A 24,206-nucleotide genomic window follows, 5' to 3' on the forward strand; every position below is an offset into this window, starting at 1 on the left:
CTGATAAGATCTGCTTTAGCAGTGGCGGTCCTGAGAGCAGGAGAGAACTAAATGAAAGCCATCCATTTCCTTCTGAAAACAAGTGTGTGTGTGTGTGTGTGTGTCAGAAGTTGCTACATTAAAGTGAAGGTGATTAAAGCTCAATAAAGATAGACTTTATAGAGCAGTCCCTCAGTAGATGGTTGTTAAAACCGTCACATCTCTCTTGCTCTCTCTCTCTCCCACACGTACACTCACACTTTGGCAGGCGCTAACATGAGGGAGTCACTGAAGAGGTCAGGAGAGCATCAGACGTAATGGGTTTATTATCTATGTGTCTGAATCAGAGAGCAGAGGTTTGGCAGGCATCATTTCTCACAAAGGCTTCCCTCCTCGCCTCATTTACATATGCTGAATTTCCTTCAAAAGCAGGTGAAAATGGCAGCTGTGCGTGTCAGCGACAGTAATGGACAGGAGAGTGACTTGAATCAAAAACTGTTAGTGCAGAGATTCATGGTGTTTATTAACGTCTATTGCGCACTGCAAGACAGAAACTCGTTATCCTGTCATGTTTTAAATGGATAATTCTTTCAAAAATGACTATTCTGCCAATGCCATTATTTACTCACCCTCATTTCATTCAAAACCTATATGACTATTTCTTCTATGAAGCACAAAAGGAATATTTAGAAATGTTTTCCTGGTGACGCTTTCCAATGAGGCTTCCTGATGATTTCCCCTTTTGTGTTCCAAGGAGGAAAATAAATTAGTTTGGAATGACCTGAGGGTGAGAAAATAGTCTCAGGACAACCGATTTGTAGTGTGTGATTTGCCTCAGAGGTCACAATCCATGGTAGTGTCTTAAAATGAAGATATATATGTTTTTTCTAATGAACCTGTCTCTCCGGGCTGTCCTTGTTTCCCCGTTTTTTTACCTAAGACCTTAACAATTGCAAATAAAAGTCTGTTTTTAAACTACAGATGACAATGTTTTCTTTCTTTCTTAACCGATGTAATTACAGTTGTGTGTCTCTTTCTGTCTCTCTGTAGAAGGTAGAAGAGGAGGAGCTGGTCCTAACCCCAGACGGGACGCGTGAGTTCCTGACATTGGAGGTGCCTCTGAATGATTCTGGCTCGGCGGGATTGGGAGTCAGTGTCAAGGGTAACAGGTCAAAGGAGAGCCACGCTGACCTGGGCATCTTCGTCAAGTCTATTATCAATGGAGGAGCAGCATGCAAGGTTAGATGTATACACAATATTTCTTTTAGCAGATCCAGTCGAAATCTGCAGACTTTTTTCATGAATATTGCGCTAATTTTGGAGGGATATATATATATATATATATAATGTTCTTTTTTTTATGTAATGTTTAACTCTTTCCCCGCCAAACACAGAATTTTCCGTTATTTGTGAGAAAACACTTCCCCGCCAAACACGGAATTTTCTGTTATTTGTTAGGAAACACTTCCCCACCAAACACGGAATTTTCCGTTATTTGTGAGGAAACGCTTCCCCGCCAAACACGGAATTTTCCGTAATTTGTGAGGAAACGCTTCCCTGCCAAACACAGAATTTTCCGTTATTTGGGAGAAAACGCTTCCCCGCCAAACACGGAATTTTACGTTATTTGTGAGGAAACGCTTCCCCACCAAACACGGAATTTTCCGTTATTTGTGAGAAAAATGCTTCCCCGCCAAACACAGAATTTTCCGTTATTTGTGAGGAAACGCTTCCCCACCAAACACGGAATTTTCCGTTATTTGTGAGGAAACGCTTCCCCGCCAAACACGGAATTTTCCGCTATTTGTGAGAACGCTTCCTCCGCCAAACACATAATTTTCCGTTATTTGTGAGGAAACGCTTGCCCACTAAACACGGAATTTTCCTTTATCGGTGAGGAAACACTTCCCCACCATACACGGATTTTTCCGTTATTTGTGAGGAAACGCTTCCCCGCCAAACATGGAATTTTCCGCTATTTGTGAGAATGCTTCCTCGCCAAACATGGAATTTTCCGTTATTTGTGAGGAAACACTTCCCCACCAAACCCGGAATTTTCCATTATTTGTGAGGAAACGCTTCCCCGCCAAACACATAATTTTCCGTTATTTGTGAGGAAACGCTTGCCCACTAAACACGGAATTTTCCGTTATCTGTGAGGAAACACTTCCCCACCAAACACGGACTTTTCTGTTATTTGTGAGGAAACGCTTCCCCGCCAAACATGGAATTTTCCGTTATTTGTGAGGAAACACTTCCCCACCAAACCCGGAATTTCCAGTTATTTGTGAGGAAACGCTTCCCCGCCAAACACGGAATTTTCTGCTATTTGTGAGGAAACACTTCCCCACCAAACACGGAAATTTCCGTTATTTGTGAGGAAACGCTTCCCCGCCAAACACGGAATTTTCCGCTATTTGTGAGAACGCTTCCTCCGCCAAACACAGAATTTTCCGTTATTTGTGAGGAAACGCTTGCCCACTAAACACGGAATTTTCCTTTATCTGTGAGGAAACACTTCCCCACCAAACACGGACTTTTCCGTTATTTGTGAGGAAACGCTTCCTCGCCAAACATGGAATTTTCCGTTATTTGTGAGGAAACACTTCCCCACCAAACCCGGAATTTTCCATTATTTGTGAGGAAACGCTTCCCAGCCAAACACGTAATTTTCCGTTATTTGTGAGGAAACACTTCCCCACCAAACCCGGAATTTTCCATTATTTGTGAGGAAACGCTTCCCCGCCAAACACGTAATTTTCCTTTATCTGTGAGGAAACACTTCCCCACCAAACACGGACTTTTCTGTTATTTGTGAGGAAACGCTTCCCCGCCAAACATGGAATTTTCCGCTATTTGTGAGAACGCTTCCTCGCCAAACATGGAATTTTCCGTTATTTGTGAGGAAACACTTCCCCACCAAACCCGGAATTTCCCGTTATTTGTGAGGAAACGCTTCCCCGCCAAACACGGAATTTTCTGCTATTTGTGAGGAAACACTTCCCCACCAAACACGGAAATTTCCGTTATTTGTGAGGAAACACTTCCCCACCAAACACGGAATTTTCTGCTATTTGTGAGGAAACACTTCCCCACCAAACACGGAAATTTCCGTTATTTGTGAGGAAACACTTCCCCACCAAACATGGAATTTTCCGCTATTTGTGAGAACGCTTCCCCGCCAAACACAGAATTTTCTGTTATTTGTGAGAAAACGCTTCCCTGCCAAACACATAATTTTCCGTTATTTGTGAGAAAACGCTTCCCCGCCAAACACGGAATTTTCCGGGTTTCTGTGTTTTCACTGTTATATGCTATGGGGCGCTATTACACACCGTCTGAATGAGTACAGAATCTCCTGATCAAAAAACAGACGAGGAAGACGCAAAAAAAAAAAACAAGTGATCGTATGTAAGCAGATGCATAAGTAAAATAACGTGATCATCAACATTAAACATCATATAAATCAAAACGATCTAATGTTACTGAATGAAATATTGACCCAGGACGAGCTATAGGACTGTGCCAGCATTAGGGGTGTTGATTGACTCAATCTACTCCATCTGTGTTTGATCATCGCTCTGAATCTGATCTAGATGTATTATATATTTGTATGTTATTGTTTTCCATCATGAAAAATCACTACAATTCTTAAGTTTGGGGTTTGTTTTTGAAGCAAGTCTCTTATGCTCACCAAGGCATTTGGTCAAAAATGCTGTAAAACCAGTAATATTGTGAAATATTATTACAATTTAAAGTGTGTGTGTGTATGTGTGTGTATATATGTATGTTTTAAATGTAATTCATTCCTGTGATGGCAAAGCTGAATTTGTATCATCATTACTCTCATTCATTACTATCATTACTAGTCTTCAGTCACATGATCCTTCAGAAATCGTTCTAATGCTGATTTGGTGATCAAGAAACATTTCTTATCATTATCAATGTTGAAAACAGTTCTGCTGCTTAATATTATTGTGGAAATGTTGTTATACAATTCTTTGATTAATAGAAAGTTCTAAAGTATTTATTTATTAGAAATTATTCAACAAATATATTGTATTTCTTCACTCTTGCTTTTAATCAGTTTAATGCATCCTTGCTGAATAAAAGTATTAATTGCTTTAAAAAAAAAAAAGTCTGACCCCAAACTTTAGAAGAGTAGCGTATATATTTTATTAATGTTCATATTATTATATAAATTGTTTAATTGTTAGCGTTCATAGTCTTATTTGTTATTAGTAACAGTCTACATTTTAAATGTCTTGAGTGGTGTATGAATGGTCTTCATAATCTCATTCTCTGGTGTAGGACGGAAGGCTGCGAGTCAACGATCAGCTAATCGCAGTCAATGGGGAGTCTTTGTTGGGGAATACAAACCAGGATGCCATGGAAACGCTGCGCAAGTCCATGTCAACGGAGGGCAACAAGCGAGGGATGATTCAGCTAATCGTGGCAAGAAGAATCAACAAACACCTCGAGGTAAAAAGAAGAAGAGTCAAGCTGAGGAGATCCTGAAAGCTTTGATCAACGTTCATGTGAATGTTAATGTGTGAATATTGCTTATGTATTACTTATGTAAATGACATTCATTTGCGTTTTGGGTTTAAATAAAATGGACATTTTAAAAACATGTTAATGGATATTTTCAACTTGACCTGGTTCAGAATAAAAAAAACTCACTGCAGGTCATATCTCTCTCACTGTTGATCGTATTTTGTCATGACACACATTTGAAATCCTCCAGTTTTGCCTTGAATTTAGAAACAGACACAGTTTCAGAGCATCTCTACTTCAGCACACACGCACATTAAGGTCGGCCGCATGCTGTTTTCTTTCTTTTTTTCTTTTTTCTCCAGAGAACGTCTGATCCGTTTAAAGACCAGGTAATCAGGTCACTACATTTCACAAGTTTGTCCACAAGGACCTTCTAAATGTATTTTCTGCAATTCTAAAGGGGAAATGATGATGGTCTCTTGCTTTCTTCTGTCACTGGGCTGTTATAAATGGTTGGTTGATGGTAATTGTCTTACCCGGAGCAGAATCATAAATGCACAAGATTTTCCCCATCATACCAAGTGTTCAGTGCCTGCGTCTGAACAAGACAGGGGTCTTGAGCCCAGCGGAGCTGATTCTGACCGCTCTGTCACCACAACACAAACCACAGTAGCCAATTACATCTCTGAGAAGATAAATCTATAATATAGGTTGTGTGGTTTAATTGAATGATGATGTTCCTCATGTTCATCTGTTTTCTGTCAGGGGGAGAACCGATGCAGTCCTCGGGGGTTAGAGCGGACCTTGAGCCCGTCTCCTGACGACCACGAGCGACGGATCTCACACTCGCTATACGGAATCGAGGGGCTTGATGACAACCTGAGGCCGCAAGCCAACACAAATAACCGCAAAATGAGTGAGTTGTAACAAACTTAAAAGTTAAAGTCCAGCTGAAAAGTGCCCACATCTCTAAAACATTATTACATACAATATTTTTTCAAAAGACTTAATTATTTAGTAACCACTTATACTATTATGTATATAGCCTCTTATGCTCATCAAGCATGCATTTATTTGATCAAAAATACAGAAAATACAGTAATATTAGGAAATTTGTGATTTGTGAAATATTTATTTCTGTGATGCAAAGCTGAATTTCCATCAGCCTGTACCATTACAGTCTTCAGTGTCACATGATCCTTCAGAAATCATTCTAATCTGCTGATTTATTATCAATGTTGGATTAATTGATTAATAAAAAGTAGGGCTGTCAAAATAACGTGTTCATTTTGATTAATTCATCGGAGCTGTTCGCTACCATTCGACTGTAAAATGAAGGAGGGAGACAAGAACGCGCTGCCTGGATCATTGATTGGAATATTTACTTATGAAAAAAACGGCCTGATGGAAGTGCTGATAAAAAATAAAGTTGTGTGCAATGTCTGCTGCAAGGAATTTGCATATCACCAGAGTTCGTCAACTCTAAAAGTAAAAAAACCACATCAATGAAAAGCATCCAGAAGTTGACGTTAATCCGGAGGTACGACCTAGCAAGTCCCGTGATACCAACTCTAGCAGTCAACAATATCTTCAACCCACATTGGAGCAAACACTGAAACGCAAACTTAGCAAATCTGTATGTGACCGACTGAGCAATTCTCTTGCTAAATGGATCGCAAAGTCCTGCAGACCAGCTTCCTTTTATGTAGCCTACAGTGAAAAAAAGTCTTCTTCCTGAAGCACTTTGGAATTTATTTCCTCAGCATATTAGGTCATATTGTTGATTGTTGTGGCCAATATTTGAACTGTGAATAATAAAAGAGTTGTTTAACTTTAATGTCACTAATGCTGATTATTCATTGATTCATTTGAATTGAAATATTTAAAATACTTTCCCAGCAAAAATTATGTATGCGATTAATTTAGATTAATTCATCACAGAGTAGGTCTGTAACCATTTGACCAAAAATAAAAACCTTGATTAATTGAACATTTTACCTCAATTACGGTTAATGAACTATTATTTTGGCTTTTTTTTTTTTTTTTGCTTTCCATTTTTTGCCCTCATAAGGTTTTTGAGTAAGTTCCTGATAAGGTTTTTACTGTAAATATTTTCTCACAATGTATCAGGCATTAGTTCAACATAATACACATCTGATGGTCTAAAATCACTTTAATGTTCAAACTGGCAGGCCTTTAAACACATACAAAAGACAAAGCTTTGTGAAGACGCAGGTGAAAGAGGTCTGCCTTCAGGGCGCGCGCGTTGTCAGAGACGCGACACGGCTCGGCTCTGTGTCACTGAAAAAAGCTGAGCACTGAACGGATACGTTTTCCGTATTGTTGTTTTTGAATAGTGCACAATCGCTTTAAATGTTCAAACTTGCAAGCCTTTAAACGCATTTACTTGACAAACTTTATGAGGACGAAAGTGAACGATCTGGCTTCGGGGCTTGCGAGCGCCGTGTGTGTGTGTGTGTGTGTGTGTGTGTGTGTGTGTGTGTGTGTGTGTGTGTGTGTGTGTGTGTGTGTGTGTGTGTGTGTGTGTGTGTGTGTGTGTGTGTGTGTGTGTGTGTGTGTGTGTGTGTGTGTGTGTGTGTGTGTGTGTGTGTGGCAGCGCGTGGGCTATAACAACGGCAATTAACTGACCTGTATAAACTGTGTAAAACATGCAGTTACTATAGTGATTCTGGGCATCTATAAACACAGATAACTGCTCCTGCATCTCTCTCTGTGTGCCTGCAAACTGCACTTGATGTGACTGACGGGGCGGAGTCACGTGACTAAAACCGAAATAACCGACATGGGAAAAATACGTCGGTTAGAGGTTCTGAATTTCGGTTTCGATTATTTTTCAATTAATCGTACAGCCCTATCACAGAGTATGTAATTAATCAGATTAAATGTTTAATTTGATTGACAGCCCTAATAAAAAGTTTTAAAAAATAACAGCAATTATTTAAAATACCATTAAAAAGTTTTTTTGTTCTTTCTTTTTTTTTGTTGTTGAAAGAATGTAATACTTTTATTCAGCAAGGATGTGTTAAATTGATAAAAAGTGATAAAAAGTTTACATTGTTAGAAAAGATTTCTATTTTGAATGAATGCTGGTATTAGCTTTTTTTAGTAAATAAATGTATTCAAAGAACCAGTTCTTTATTTACTCTTGCATTGCAAACAAGCAAAGACGTTCCAAACTGCGTGCGACACTTCTTTCACGATAGAGACGGGGTGGAGTAATGAGGTTTGACTGACAATTTTAGGTTTAGGTTAGTACAATGTTTAGTCACAAGCTCTTTTTTAATACTTTTCATTGGTTAAAAATGTGCTAACCCCACAGACAGATGTAAAGGATGACCATTAGTACTAGTAATGATTCATAAAAAAAGATGAAATATGGAGATACAAGGTTTCCGCCTGTGTATATTGGTCTAATTGAATCTCATTTCATTAAAATTACACAGCACATATATGTTCTTCAGATCAACTAAAACACATTGGGTTTGGGAACGCATTATTTTTTTTAGCATTATTTTGCAAGTTAACCATCACCAGATGCTCTCTACGATCACATTTGAATGCAGCATCAGGTTTCAGAAGTATAACTGGCATCTCTCTGGGCTGCAGTGTGTAAGAAACATGTGGTCTAACAGAAAACATATGAGTGTTACCCTGGACAAACAGATGCAGAGCTGTGGAGGTTCACTGAGAGCTCTCTGTGTGAGAGAGAGAGCGCCCAGCCGGAGCTGTTATCCCGCCTGTCAACAACTGACTCCACTCATGGGAAATGGCAGTAGCAGGGTGCCATACTCAGAAGTGCATATGCTTTTCCATTTGCAGAATATATATGCAGAGTCATGCTCATACCATACCATCCATTTACACTCACACAGACAGGCTTGCTCTCCTCGAGTGCTCCTGCAGAGAGATACAGACTCATTTCTATATGAATGTGACTATCAATTTAAAGACCCCTTTTTAAAAACACTCCCCAGAAGATGTGTGTCAATAATGGGGTGGTGATATAGTTGGCACGGGTGAGGTTATGTATGAACAGACAGCAGGACTCCAATTCAAATGTTATGAAGATTTGAATTGTTTTTTGGATGAATTAGCTTATTATGAGACATTTGTTTGGCGGAGGGATACAGTGGATATCGTCGGGTTTCGGAAGTAAAAGCCCCATTCATTTTCTCCATGGGGAATTGATTTTAGTGATAAATTGTAAATCTTTAAAGACAACCTTTAAAGTGGTAGATGTTTTGTTGAACTTATTTTTAAATAATCATGTTTAACAGCAGAATTCCTGGTGAAAAGCTACTTTACCCATGATTCTGCTAAGCAATATTCACCAATCAGAGAATTAAAACAAACAAATTGCGCCAAAAGAAATGTTTAGTGCCCGTCCACTCCTATGAATCACTGCAAATGACATAATGGAATCAGTCTCACTACACTCTTAAACACATTAAATATTTGTATATGCTGTATGTGTGTATTGTGCAAAAAAAGTAAAAAAATGTTTTCGTAAAATTGTAGTTATTTCCCTAATTACTGTTAGAGAATTTAAATTAAAGCTACACTGTGTAACTTTTTTAGTTTATTCTTAGCTAAAAACACTTAGTTCTTTCAAAAATATATGTGCTCATTATTGTATATTTACTTCAAGTAATAAAATATTCTCGTAAGTTTATAATATGCCATTGAAAATACATACGGGTGTCGAATGTGGACGAGGTCGAACTGGAAGCCATGTTAATCTTGGACTACATCGGCCACCGTAGGAGTTAAAACAAAATCGGAATTGAGAGGAACAGAAACTAATATTCATTGGATGGTCATATACCTTTCACCACTAGATGGGGGAAAATATCACACAGTATAGCTTTAAGCTGCGTTTCCACCGCAGGAACCTTCCCCAGGAACTAGGGACTTTGGGGTGGTACTCGGTGTGTTTCGACTGCAGGAACCGGGGTCTAAATACATTTCCGGGTAAAGATTTCCCCCTAAAAAAAACTTTACCCGGAGCTTTATAAGGTAGTACTTTTTCAAAGTTCAGGAACTTTCGGGGGTGGGAATTGGGCGCTGAACATGCTGATTTGTTGAGCTCACGCAGCATTTTATGTCAAACTAAAAGTCTGAGGTGCGTGCAGTTGTTTGCTGTTCGAATCAACAATGGAGTTTAAAAAATGCGACCGATGGACCGACGATAAGGTTCAGGCTTTATTAAGTTTATTTGCGGAGGACGAAATCCAGTGGGCTCTGGAAAGTCTTGCGCAGTCCTACGTCACAGGACTAATCTTTACAGTACTTTAGACCACGATGGAAACTCAGACAGCAGCAGGTCTGGGGGGAAAAGAGTTCCTGGGACAAATTGTTCTGGGTAATTTGGAAACGGGTCTTAAGTTACACTGTTTGATTTAAAGCAAAAAATATTTGAAAATTTGATAAGACAAAGTTTGAAATGTTGTCGTTTGGGACTTATAGTGCTTTAACAGAAACTTTTTAAAGTCCCTATTGGGAGAATGAATGGGAGAAATACTTCTGGAACCAAAACTACTGAAAAACATGAGCTAGAACTGTTGCACTTTATTGTGGTGCAAATAGACTGGTAGAGCTGGGTGTTGGCAATGCCAAGGTCATGGGTTTGATTCCCAGGAAAAGCACATACCGGTGTGGGTGTTTTTTATTTTGTTTTAGGTGCTGATAAAGATATCTCGAGTGAAGTGTTTGGTGTAAAAAGATACTGAAGAACCATTATCAAGCTAAATGGCATGAAGAGAATCATTTGGTTCCAGTATTTCTTTAAAAAAGCACTTTGTTCCCAACCGTAGTGCATTTTGTGATTGTTTACATCCCACGCGGTTTCACTTATTGAAGTATGTTCTGAAAAGTGTTTCTCATGGGATTTATTTTAGACTGGGAAATTTCTGATCAGATTAAAAACACAAACAAGCTAACAGCACTATTTCTTTATCTAAAATGCATACTTTCTCTCTATCTGTATTTAATCAGAAAAGGCTCAATGTTTTTGCACAAACGAATATAGAAAAAGCGGCCATGCAAATTGCATCAGCCTGCATGTGACTTGCCTTAAAAGTCTTTCATTTGTAAATCTCACTACATGCAGAGTGCGACAGATTTGATTCATTGTTGCTCTTGATTCTCAGTGACTTTGACCTGCTTTGCTCAGAATGAGGTGATTTATTTTTGCATAAATTATAACTTACACTTTTTTTGCATCTTTATTTTTACCATCTGCACATCATCAAACCCCCACTATGATTGAGATTAGCTGAATTTCTTGATTTAATTTATAATAACAACATAATTTGATTGTCCCTACACCCCTTCCTGCTCTTATCTCGCTCTAGATCATTATCAGCTCTCGCCGACGGTGAACATGCCTCAGGATGACACGGTCATAATTGAAGATGACAGGCCACGTGTTCTCCCCACTCAGTTGTCTGACCAATCGTCGTCCAGTTCTCACGATGACATGGGTTTCGCCGTGGAGACACCACCCCCGCCACCCTGGGACCAAGAGCTTCCCAACAAGTAAATAAAAGTGGACAGTTTAGAAAGTATTGCAATTTATTTATTGAAGTAGCTATTGTCTTTGTTTCTATTTTGAGCATCAACTGTCCGACTCTTCTGACGATCTTCCTGCAGTAATTGAGTCCATGGCCTTTCCTTTGTTTGTCAAAGGAGCCTCGGTTATTAGAGCAGGGCCATGGGCTAGACACTGTGCTGTGATTTAATCTCTCTCTCTCTCTTTCTTGTTCCCTCCCTCAGCTCTTCCAGTGCTAATGGTGATGGGGTGTTTCAGAGGGAAGGCTTTGGCAGGCAAAGCATGTCTGAGAAACGCACCAAGCAGTATGGGGACGCAGGCCAACTCGACATCATCAAGACCCGCAAGTCTAAGAGCATGGACCTAGGTAGTATAAAGATTAACCTGAAACATAGTGCTTTGTTTTAGCTAATCTAAAGATCAATCCTGAAACACAGTACTTTGATTTAGATACTCTAAAGAGCAACTTGAACCATGGGGCTAAAGATCAATTTGAAATTGTGATTGGACCTGGATGCTCTAAAGGTCAGTCCCAATGTGTGGACTCAAATACTCCCAGAGATCAATCTCAAACACAGTGATTGGACCTGAATACTCTAAAGGTCTGTCTCAAACACAGTGATTGGACTGAGATACACTACAGATTAAATTACTCTAAAGGTCAATCTCAAAAGCAGTAGTTAGACCTAAATACTTTAAAGACCAGTCCTTAAAACAGTGTTTGGACTTAAATACTCTAAAGCAGGGGTTTTCAAACTGGGGTCCTCCAGAAGGTTCTAAGGGGTCCCTAGAAAATTTCAGAGAATAAAAAGATGGATAAAGTCTACCGCGCCATATACATACTTTCCAGAATTGTATATGTTTGTTTTGTATCTTTATAGTGAGTTTTTCTCCCTATAGTCCCATTTATCTTGAATGCTGCTTACATACATTTATTGAGAAAGTTGCTTATACAAATCATTTTTAATTGAAAATGTTCTTCTTCAGGTTTATACATCCAACATTAAGTATAGCCAATTTAAGTTTGGAAACAACATGTTGTATTTATAATGTCACACTTACTGTTTATCTCGCAGTTTAAATGTTTTTTCATACATAAAAATATATAGATGGATTTTAGGAAGGGGTCACTCATTAAGGTTCATCATATTTGGGGGTCCTTGGCATCATACAGTTTGAAAAACCCTGCTCTAAATGTCAACTCATAGCACATTACTTTGACCTAATATACTCTAATGATCAACTCCAAAGCACATTACTTAGACCTAAATACTCTAGGGGTCTGTACCAAGCACAGTGCTTGGACCTAATACTCAAAAGGTCAATCTCAAACACATTGATTGGACCTAGATACTCTAAAGGTCAGTTCCAGTAGATAATATCCCACCCCGAAATCCAATCCATTTGCTCAAATTACTTTCCTCTCTTTATAAGAGCACTTCTCAGAATGTCTCTCATTCTGAGCAACACCATTCACCCCTCCACCGTCACTAAGTCTGCATTCGTCTCCCTTGTGCATGTGCTTTCTAATCTGAACACAGTTTCCACTGATCCAATTCTGCTGGATGTTCCTCACTTACCACTTTACCACTGAGATGGAGCTGGTGCCAGGGCTCAGACAAGGGTTCTGAGAAACCGTTCAGTGTTTCCACTGACTCTGGAGCCGAACTGCAAAGTTTTTGTTTTATTTGGAGTTTTATACTTGTTTTTTTTTTTCTCCGATTTTTTGTAAAAAATTATTAAATTTGACTTTGTTTGTAATTTTCTTAGGTATAGCTAACACAAGCTATCTAGCTTGTTGTTTTAAAAACAATGGCATTAATACATTTTTTCGGTCCATAATGTTAGTGATTCCTGCTTCTGATATCAGCAGGTTAAAGAAGACAAGTACGAATCACATTTTTGGTGGAAACGTGGAATGAGGTCAGTTTAGGCACCGGCACCGTTTCAGTAGTAAAGGGATCATTCTGAATCAGCAGAATCACTATGGAAACACACTTTTAATGAGCACTGACTGATTGTTTATGTCGTCTGATTTGTTGATGGTGATACTTGCCTGGTTGCTTGCTGCATGTTGAATGGTCAAACTAACCATCCTGTGAAATGTATGTATGTGTGCCCTTCACACAGTGCCTGATGAGATTAACCTCACACAATACACAGAGAACCACCAAGGTAAGCATGACCACTCCTGCACTTACTCACACACTCACTTCTAATCCACACTACTGGATTATTACATCCCTGCCTGTTTTTCTTCAGTGTTTCATCGATTACTTTCCTAGGCCTGTTTGTCACCACTCTTATAAGAAGCACATGTTTATTTTGGAATATATATAAACAGGTTACCGCATTCGCACTTTGCAATACACTTAAATATATCATTTTTAAATTAAAATGTATAAAATTATATATGTTTTATTTTTGTGTATGTATGTGTGTGTAATATTGTAAAGTATTATTACGGTTGAAAATAACTGTTTTAAATGTAATTTCATCTTGTGATGTCAAATCTGAATGTTCATTACGCAAGTCTTTAGTGTCACATGATCCTTCAGAAATCATTCTAATATGCGATTTGGTGCTCAAGAAACATTTTATTATTATTATCAATGTTGAAAACAGTTGTGCTGCTCAATATTTTTGTGGAAAATGTTCCGAATCTAGAAACATTTTGTAACAAATCTCTTTACAGTCAATTTTGATCAATTTATTGCATCTTTGCTGAATTTAACCATTAATTTAGAAAATAAAAAATTCTTAAAGGGGTCATATAATGGTACATGCACTTTTACAAGTTGATTATACGGAAATGTGTGTTGGCAGTGCCTGTACACAACCATCCTATAATGATAAAAATACATCCAGTGTTTTTTTTTAATCTCCTTATATGTTTTCCCCTGTCTCAAATCGAGCCGTCTGACCGTGTGACGTTACACAGTGTACGCCCCTCCCACGATTGTTGATTGACAGCAGCGTTTCAACACAGACCCGCCCTGAGTGAGCTGTCATCAGTCCGCCATTGTTGATACTCTGGAGCAGAATGGCGTCTAAGCGATTGTTGTGTTGTGTTCTTGGGTGTAATAACGAACACAGCACTCATTTTGATGTTCCTAAATCCGAACCGCTGAAGACCCAGAGGCTGCTGAGTTTTGTTTTAGAAGGTCGATCAACGTCAATGTTTGCGCGAATTATTTCTCAGCAGACTGCTTTATAAACGAGGGTCAGTATAAAGCAGGTTTTGCTAATAAGCTGCTCTTGAAAAAAGGATCGTGTTCCTGCTGCACCTCAGGAAGAAGTGAGTGTAACGTTTTATTAACCTTTATATTAATCTTTGCAAATCGCTTGCACGCTTCACGATGAATGAGGCTAAAGTTTACAGGGTAAGTTACATTACGGCATGCTTTCTGTGTATGACGTTCTCAATATAATTCATAATCCCACGTTTATAATGAACAACGCGTTATGGTTGTTATTACAAACTGTGTACTCGGGTGATAAAGTTAATGTGGTAACACTACACTAAGCTTACTTTTGTACATGGTTTATAACGGTGTCTGTTACTGATTAAGAAGTAATGTAAAAAAAAAATCTTATAACATAACATCAATCTGTCAATGAACTAACGTATACATCAGTAAACACATAGCAACTACGCTACTCTGCCAGTACAAAGATAGATCAAAGTGACTTGACGTTAACCAACCATTCAGAAACGTCCTGTTCGAACTTCGTTGGGTTCGTCGTCTTGTTCCTGGTCCGACTCCGGTTCAAATTGATAAGGTTGCTCAGATGTGTCCTCAGAGACTCCCGTTGCCATTATTTCTCGAAAATATACCCTCAACTGTTGTCAAAGCAACACTCCACGTGTGTTGTGGTGTTGTGTCGGGTCGAACCGAACGCCCCACAGAGCAGAGGGGGCGGGGTGAGCAAAGCTCATTATCATTTAAAGTCACATACACTGAAATGACTTGCTGAAAACAGAGCTGGTTTTGACCAGGTAAAATTAGTGTTTTCTTACAATACTAATGAGAATTTTTAATTAAAGTATATTACAAACTTTTCATTTAGACACTAAAGAATCATATTAACTTGTACAAAAATGGCATTCTATGACCCCTTTAAACTTTAATTTTTACACACACACGCACACACACACGCACACACACACACACACACACACACACACACACACACACACACACGTGTTAAAGTTTTTTCCCTTTACATATATTGTTGTGTTATTTCCATGCACAACATTTTTTTATCATAATATTGCAGTATAATACACAGCTGTATTATATTTAAAATAGCAGGGGAGCTCTGACACGCTTCAGTAAGGCTGTGCTGCGTGATGAAGATAAATTCATGCAATCTTTCCTGTCCTCCACTTACATTCATTTATCTTCATCACTTAATACAGAAACACACTTTCACTCGCTTCCATGGCTGACTACGTACAATAGAAACACACACACACACGCGCCCCACTTAATGTTCAAATAAATGTAGCTGCTTTTATCAGGGTTATGGTTGAGATTTGTTGCGGACAGACTGCATGCTAACTGCTTGATTGTACTTTGTGGTTTAACTAACAAACTCTTCCTCAGGCTCTTCCTCGCATGACGTTGGCCCATCTCTTGGCCTAAAGAAGTCCAGCTCTTTGGAAAGTTTACAGACTGCTGTCGCAGAGGTAACTCTCAACGGCGACATGCCTTTTCACCGGCCGCGGCCACGCATCATACGGGGACGTGGCTGCAACGAGAGCTTCCGGGCCGCAATTGACAAATCGTACGACAAGCCAGCAGCCAATGGGGATGAAGAGGAGTGCATGGACACACGTACGGCTGCTCCTGATTGGTTTAGTCAGTAAACAAAGTAAAATTCAGCAAATGTGGTGATAACAGCTGCCATGTAAAAATGTTTTTTGATTATGACTGATAATAGCATTCCGCCTCCCTTTTTCTTCCTGTAGTGGATGAGGACACAGAAGGAAGCTCTCGGTCAGGGCGGGATTCGGTTTCCACGGTAGCTGATCTCACTCCGCTTCCCGTCACCGAGCAACAGCTGATCAATGGCAACCAGCCTCAAAACGACAAGAAGAAAGAAAAAGGGGGGAAGGACAAAAAGAAGCCAGAAAAAGAGAAGGGTAAAACAAAGAAAGGAATGCTCAAGGGCCTTGGAGAGATGTTCAGGTAATTAAAAGCAGATCTGAGCAGTGTTTTGTGTCAGATAAAAGAGACTAAGAATAATGATGATAAGAGCGCAGATCAGCCCAGAGCACTTTTTCTTCATGTCCTTAATTACCTCAAAACCCAACAATAGAATAAAAAGACTAGTGAGCTCCCCACCAACGCAACCATGTCCCCAGCTCAAAGACTTTGCCAACAATAGGCAGAAACACAAAACTGCTGAAAGATGCGAGTGAAGAAAATGAGTGGTGTTTGCACATACAAATCTTGCCAGCGCATTGCTTAGGTGGATAGTCGCAGGACCATTGTTGCTATGTTGTTACGAGGGTCTTCTGGGTAGTTTCTGGAGTGTTGCAAGAGTCTTCAAACTAGCTCAGTTTCTTTACATTCTTTAATATCCAAGGCGCAATTGTTCAAAAGTAATCTGATCGGATCTCGGATTGGATCAAATCTTAAAAATGGGTTGTTCAAAAGAAAAAAAGGGATTTTGATCACAAAATCCAATCTTGGTTTTGATCTGGAACAAATCATCAGTTTGTGTTTTTCAAAATGTTTTAGTAAGATTGGGATACCTTTGTTCCAAAATACATCACAGTAGCCGCGTTTCCATTACCCTTCAAATTGCGCAAATTGAAATTGCGAATTGAAAATAGCCCAATGGAAACGCGTCAATTTCGCAAAAACTCCCATATATCGCAAAAAAGTTTTTACGCTCGCATGAGGTGGTTTTTCAGGCAATTCAAAAAAAGGAAATTTTCGCAAAACTGCAATGGAAACAGTTTTTTCGCATTTACAGGTCACCTGGTACGGTCACGCATTGCTCTCACATAGGGCCTACATATAATTTTTCCACTCAAGTATGTACGAGATCTTATGTCGTTAAAACGACATATATAAGTGGCGTAACTTTATAATGACGGACCCCGGTGCAACCACAAATATCATAACTATCTATAGGCCTACTGTAATTATGACATATATTCAAGAAATGTATTAAAACAGAAAGACGCTATAGTTTCAGCCTTGCTCAAAGACTAGGTCAATCCATTCCCGACGATCTTGGTTTGCTTCTTATTTATTAAAGTTAGCCTACAGCCAAATAGTTGATTAAACATTGATCAAAATTAAAATACAATTTATACAAAATGAAATTAATTTTAAAGAAAGACTTTCTAGAAAACAATTCAATTGTGCTCAAAATCCATGTCTCCAGACATATGCGCATCTGATTATGTAGCCTTACTCATGCTGCTCACTTTTCATAATCAACATATGAAATTAAAAGATTATAATATTTAGACATAGCCTAACTATATGAAACTAAATAGGCTACGTTTTCTTTAACCCTCTTTCCGACGAAGTCGTTGTCGCCTTTTGATGAATTTTTTTCTTAGGCTATTCCAGCGGAAACTTAAAATACTCCGTCATTTTTAGCCATACAGATGAGTGCATGACATAATTATAAACTATAAACTGTCTACTTTTATTTACCCCTTATTACTCACTAACTTATTACTCCCTTTTATTACTCATGATAACAGCAAAGGCCGTGGACTCAGGGAACAGATTATTTTGCACTCCACTCCAAACGCTGTCTTCATTTCAAAAATATATTTTGTTTATTAAACGCAAAGTTTTTCATTTCAAAAGCATTTCTAAACTCAGTTTATATTTCCAAAAAACGAAATTCCGAGCCAAAATAACGAAGTGGTAAAAAAAACGTTGAGTTGCCACCATGCAAATTCAAACTTTTCGTTCGTCTCTGTATGTGGCAATGCGTCACAATAACCTGACTTATGTAAAAGTCGATCATTCTTTACAGATGATGGTATGTTTGGACAGAAGACGAGTTCTTTATTAAACTCCCACAACTCCCCATTTAATAAAATGCCACAATTTATCATAACACCTCATATGTGCCGCTCAAGTATAAGGTGCTTTCCTTGCCATCAGTGCTACAACACGCACGTCTCTTTCCATTAAAAATAATGGCGTGCGGTGGCTGGGATATACATAAACCTAACAACATACGTAGCATGATTTTTGGAATGATTTATCGCGAGAGGAAAAAAAATGTTTTAGTCGTATAACATCAGTTAATGGAAACGCGGTCATTTCGCAATATTTTTTTGTCGACTTTTAGAAAATATCGCAAACGTTTTGCGCAAATCTGTAATGGAAACGCGGCTACTTATCCTGATCCCAGCAGAAGGGTAGATTCCAGGAACAAAAAATTTAACAAAACAGGTTACAACGTTTGTATCATGTAGTATACACACATTTTTATTTTATTTTGCTCTTGATTTAGTTTAACTGTTAATGTAATAAAGTAGAAGTAGACATTAGGCTATCTATTAAGCCTTTCAGTATACAGTAAAGTAAAAAAAAAAGTGTAATAAAAGAATTTCCCAAACTATGGAAGCTTGTTTCCACCATGAAATAAAACATTTTAAAAGATAATTGCGACTTATCTCACAATTGTGAGTATATATCTCACAATTCTGAGAAAAAGACAGAATTGCAAGATATAAAGTCAGAATTGTGAAATATAAAGACAGAATTGTGAGAGAAAGTCAGAATTGTGAGATATAAAGTCAGAATTGAGAGATAAAGTCAGAATTGCGAGATATAAAGACAGAATTGCGAGATAAAGTCAGAATTGCGAGATATAAAGACAGAATTGCGAGTTATAAAGACAGAATTATGAGTTATAAAGTCAGAATTGTGTGATATAAAGTCAGAATTGTGAGTTTATATCTCACAATTCTGACTTTATATCTCGTTATTGCGAGTTAAAAGGCGCAATTAACTTTTTAATATTTTTTTTATTCTGTGGCAGAAATAAGCTTCCATACCAAACAGCGGTAAATAATATATATATATATATATATATATATATATATATATATATATATATATATATATATATATAGATATATATATAGATATATATATAGATATATATATATAATATATATAGTGATAAAAAAACTAGTGATAAAAAAACAACAATATATATATATATATATATTTGTTGTTTTTTTATCACCGTATATAAACTATATTGGCACAATCATGAATGAATGCAAAGTTTCTTTGGGGAACGCAAAACTTTTGCCAGATAACCAAATATATTATACAAATTATATAACAAAATCTATATATTTTTTTTCTTCCATTGATTTTTTTTTTCATCACCATGTCCCTTTAGTGCCTCTGTATATGGGTCTGATTGTTTAAAGGAATTTGAAAATGGAAGGAGATTTGTTTTCTTTTTATAAATATATATAAACACTTAAAGTGACCCACACTGACTCTTCCACCTGTTGTTCTTTACTACACTGTGAAATGTTACCCCATTTGGAGCTTTGGTAATCTGGAAAACTGCGTATCTGAATCAGGGTGATCCAATCCTATTTTGCTTTGAACAACTGGCACAAAAGTAAGATGGACCTGATCCAGATTAAACTTTTTGAACAATGGGTCCTGGTTTCTAGATATGACCTGCTGTTTCCTTCGCTACCTCATAAATGAAAAATACTTTGTTTTAGTCAAATCATCAGATGTCTATTTCAGTTTAAGTACTCCCAGAATGCATGACAATCAAGAGACATTTTGATTTTTTTATATTAATTACTGAAAACTGGTGATGGAAAATATCTCATGTAAAAAAATGCACAATTTCATACAGTTTTTAGTGTATTTTCAGTGCTCGCATCATTTGGTCTGTAATAATTTTTAATGATTTTGAAAGAAGTCCCCTTATGCTCAAGGCAACGTTTACTGGATACGATGATATTAATATAGCCTAGTAAAATCAGTCAAATTGTGGGTCATACTTTAGTTTAGAGTCCAATTCTCACTATTAACTACGACTTTTGCCTTGTTAAATTTAGGTATTGGGTATGATTAAGGGAAGTAGAATATGGTTATACAGAATAAGGCATTAATATGTGCTTTATAAGTACTAATAAACGGCTAATATCATATGCTAATACGCAACTAATAGTGAGAATTGGACCCTAAACTAAAGTGTTACCATATTGTGAAATGTTTTTTCAATTTAAAACAACAGTTTTCTATTTTCTATTCAATATATTTTTGAAAGTTGGTATTCCCTGAGTGTGTTTTAAATTGAAGGGTGATCTAGTCCACGATTATGGCACAACCTGCCCTTTGTGGTTAGATCTTCCCCAACTTTAAGTACCGTCTAGTCATTTTAATACATTATTTGAATGGGTGTTTTATTGGTGGGTGTTCTGTTGTCTTCTTTATTGTATTCATTCTTTTTTTATTTACATTATTTGTAATGTACAGCACTTTGGAGTTACTGTGTAGCCTGAAAGCTGCTTTATAAATAAATAAATAAATACCAAAATACTAATTTATTCCTGCTGAAATTTCAGCATCATTACTTCAGTCTTCAGTGTCACATGATCCTTCAGAAATAATTGAAATAGGCTGATTTGATGCATTACAAATGTCTGTACCTATCATTTTAATGCATCTTTGCTGAATAAAAGAATACATTTCTTACTGACCCCAAACTTTTGAACAGTAGTGTATATACACCGATCAGGTGAAGTGAGTAACACTGATTACCTCTTCATCACGGCACCTGTTAGTGGGTGGGATATATTAGGCAGCAAGTGAACATTTTGTCCTCAGTTGATGTGTTAGAAGCAGGAAAAGTGAGCAAGCGTAAGGATTTGAGTGAGTTTGACAAGGGCCAAATTGTGATGGCTAGACGACTTGGTCAGAGCATCTCCAAAACTGCAGCTCTTGTGGGGTGTTTCCGGTCTGCAGTGGTCAGTATCTATCAAAAGTGGTCCAAGGGAAGCAACAGTGGTGAACCGGCGATTAGGTCATAATGTTATGCTTGATCAGTGTATATATAGACAGTAGACCGCAATACATCTCACTAGTATTTGGATTTCCTGTCCTATAATTAAAAAAAGAATGGAGCTGAAATATGATTAATATTGATGGGCTGTGAGTTTGTGTGCTCTGGAGTGACCGTATGTTCCTGAGCTCTAGGCAGAATAGACAGTCAGTCAAAGTTTGAGAGATACGAGAAGTCTAGAGGCGAGAGAAAGCAAGAACGCAGCTCATTTGAAGGTTTTTGAATCTGTCAGCAATAGATAAATCATTTTTGAAAACGTCGAATATTTTAGACCGCTTCTGGGGCAGTGGAGTGTTTTAATGGCTGTCATCTGCCTCGCTGAGCCAAAGCTACCTGCTACATATTAATGAGCGCTCTACATATTAATGAGCGCCGCCGAATATCACAACTCGTACTGTACGCATACAAACGTATTGAAAAACTCCTTTTAGCTTTCTCACTCACACCTCAGTCGTCTCACGTGCACGCCAGCGGAATAACAATGAATCTATATGCTTGATAAAGCTAAGATTTGCAGAAAAGAGTACTCTGCTTTGCAGAGTTGCAAAACAGTGATTAGTCTGTTAAATGAATTAGAATAGATGGATTAAGAGCTTTAATGTCTGTTTAATTAGAGCAGAAAGGTTTAAGAGCTTTTTCAGAAGAATCATGCCCATTAAAATTGAAGGGGCGGGCACGTGACTTCTCAGTATTTTGAGCCAAGTAGCTTTTGAAAGCAGATTCCAATCTTTTTTCATAACTAAGATGCACTGTTATTGAGCTTTTTAATTGTTGTTGAAATAGTTCATTGAGAAGAACGCTAAATTGTAACACACCCTCAACCTGTAACGTGTTTGTGTGTGTTCAAGGTTTGGGAAGTACCGAAAGGACGAGCGTTTGGATGGTGCAAAGTGGAAGCCAGAGGAAACTCATGTATCGGAGGAGGAGATGCACAGAATGAAACAAGAACAAGAGAGGTACGCACACACACATACAGACACACACACACACACAGTCAGAGCTAATCTCCCCCATCATCACCCTTTAATCAGAGGCATTTCCTGACACTTCACCTGCCAGCCGTACCAACTTCCTCACACCCTCTTCCTTCATGATTGTTTGAGTCCTGTTGTTCCTCCTTTGTTAAAGCACTCTGATGCTTTCGTATTTTGCATATGTTTGTATAATATGTTTTCAAGTTCATCGTGTGTATGTTTGCCTGCAGGTGTGTCTGTGTTCATGTTGTTTTATTAATAATGCCATGTGAACCCCCTCCCGTTTTCCCTTCTGTCCTGTGAGACCCTGCTGAGATATCATCACTCTTTCAATTCCTTTCTTAATCTCTCTCTCGCTCATTTATCATCTTGCTTTTGATGGAGGTTATAAAGGTGTGTGAGTATGTTTTTTTTAGGTCCCGTGTGAAGAAACCAGCCCTCGTGTTGTTTCCAAATCTGACAGAATGACTGACTGACTTCTGTGCAACACACAAAAAAAAGAGTTTTCATATAATGAAAGTCAATGGGGTCCAAAACAACATTAGATCCCACTGATCTCCATTGTATGACATTTTTTTTAAAATATCTTTCTTTTGTGTTTATATGCATAGTGTGTTGTCAAAGCATCAATATACACAAAAAACATTAACTTTTATAATTAACATTATAACAAGTGCTATTATTATCAGATATTTTCCTATCAGATAAGGACATTTCCTCATTTTTAGTGTTTCGTTCATCCTGATCTGTTCGTTATTCCTTGTTTGTTTTTCTGTTATTTTTAATGTGTATTTTGCCATTTCTTTGTCAATGTTTTTTTATGTAGGATCCAGGCTAAAACGCGAGAGATTCGGCAGCGTCAGGCCAGGGAACGAGACTATGCTGAGATCCAGGACTTTAGCCGACCCACCCTGACCTCGCTTCCCCCTGAGGAGCCTCCGTATGCTGGCATCGGATCGCTGGAACACGGCGGGTACCATCGGATCCACACCCCTCCGGATTCACCATACACACACAAACAGAACGGCCGCAACGGACACCCCTCCACGCCAGACAGGTATTTACTGTAATGACAGTCATTTCTAAATATCATAGTCCTTCCACTTCCTGCGTTATTAATGAATTTAACTGTGATTTTGTCAGGATGCTGCTCTAAAAACTCCTTCTGAGATGTGTCTCCTTAAGTTGTATAAAGTGTTGAAAGCATTCTCGAGGGCTTTCATAAAATCCAGATTGTGAGAATTTTTTGTTTGGGTTGTGTGAGGGTTGCATGTTTTCTTGAGACTAAAACAAACACAGGCAGAGAGAGACAGGAAGGCCACTTCCTGTAAGAACCCTTAGGGAACAGGAAATGGGTGTCATTCCACAGAGATGCAGAGAATCGGACTGTGGGAATTATCCTCACAAATCTGCACAGGGAAGTGGATCAGGGGGCACAATGTGTGGGTGGGTGTGCTTTTATGGTCTTTAGAGGGAAACATTGTGTAGGAGTGTGTATGTGTGTGTGTACAAACAGTATAGCATATATAGTGATGTTACAGCTTCCTGTTTTTGGCGTTTCAGCCAATCAGCTTTATCTCAAGCTGTCAGGTCATTTTAGTTACAACCAAGTAGTTGTTGATGTGGCTGTCTGAAAAGACTGAAATGCCTGATGTGATGTTTTAGGATATTTAGGCTGATTGAAGCTTTTATGATGACATATAATGGCATTGTGAGGACATGACATCAACAGGAAACCATTTTATGTTATGTTTGTATATATATATATATATATATATAAAATTCGGGGGGAAAAAAAAATATATATATATATACATACAGTGTATATATATATAATATATATATATACTTATATTTTTTGCATCAGCATTATGCACACAACTTTTAGTTTAATTAAATTGATCTGGCCTCGTCGGGGCTTCCTTGGGTCCAACAGCCAGGGCTTTTTGGCCCGCCAAGTACCTTGACCCAAAGCGGGCCAACTAGGACTTGAGGTGTGGTTACGAACTAAGGCAGAGTTTATCTGGAGACAGCAGCGCCGCGGATGATTTCAAATAACAGCTAACATTAGCATTTAGGACTTAATAATT

The 24,206-nt window shown here is 38.1% G+C and overlaps 1 protein-coding gene across 4 annotated transcripts in view; it reads left to right on the forward strand.

The window, feature by feature from the left end:
- pard3ab (par-3 family cell polarity regulator alpha, b) overlaps positions 1–24,206 on the forward strand; it is a 140,826-nt gene that overhangs the window by 81,938 nt on the left and 34,682 nt on the right. Inside the window, exons 13-23 of one of the 4 annotated variants that reach the window (XM_079818835.1) lie at positions 1,030–1,218; positions 4,291–4,461; positions 4,839–4,865; positions 5,242–5,392; positions 10,851–11,034; positions 11,272–11,414; positions 13,178–13,222; positions 15,658–15,888; positions 16,023–16,242; positions 21,991–22,098; positions 22,943–23,173. In XM_079818835.1, coding sequence (XP_079674961.1) covers positions 1,030–1,218; positions 4,291–4,461; positions 4,839–4,865; positions 5,242–5,392; positions 10,851–11,034; positions 11,272–11,414; positions 13,178–13,222; positions 15,658–15,888; positions 16,023–16,242; positions 21,991–22,098; positions 22,943–23,173 — 1,700 coding nt within the window. The remainder of the gene's footprint in view (positions 1–1,029; positions 1,219–4,290; positions 4,462–4,838; positions 4,866–5,241; positions 5,393–10,850; positions 11,035–11,271; positions 11,415–13,177; positions 13,223–15,657; positions 15,889–16,022; positions 16,243–21,990; positions 22,099–22,942; positions 23,174–24,206) is intronic. The other 3 variants (XM_079818837.1, XM_079818836.1, XM_079818838.1) reach the window with 3 other exon arrangements.

Source organism: Gobio gobio (genome assembly GCF_949357685.1).
Source record: "Gobio gobio genome assembly, chromosome: 6".
In the NCBI taxonomy this organism is placed as follows: Eukaryota; Metazoa; Chordata; class Actinopteri; order Cypriniformes; family Gobionidae; genus Gobio; species Gobio gobio.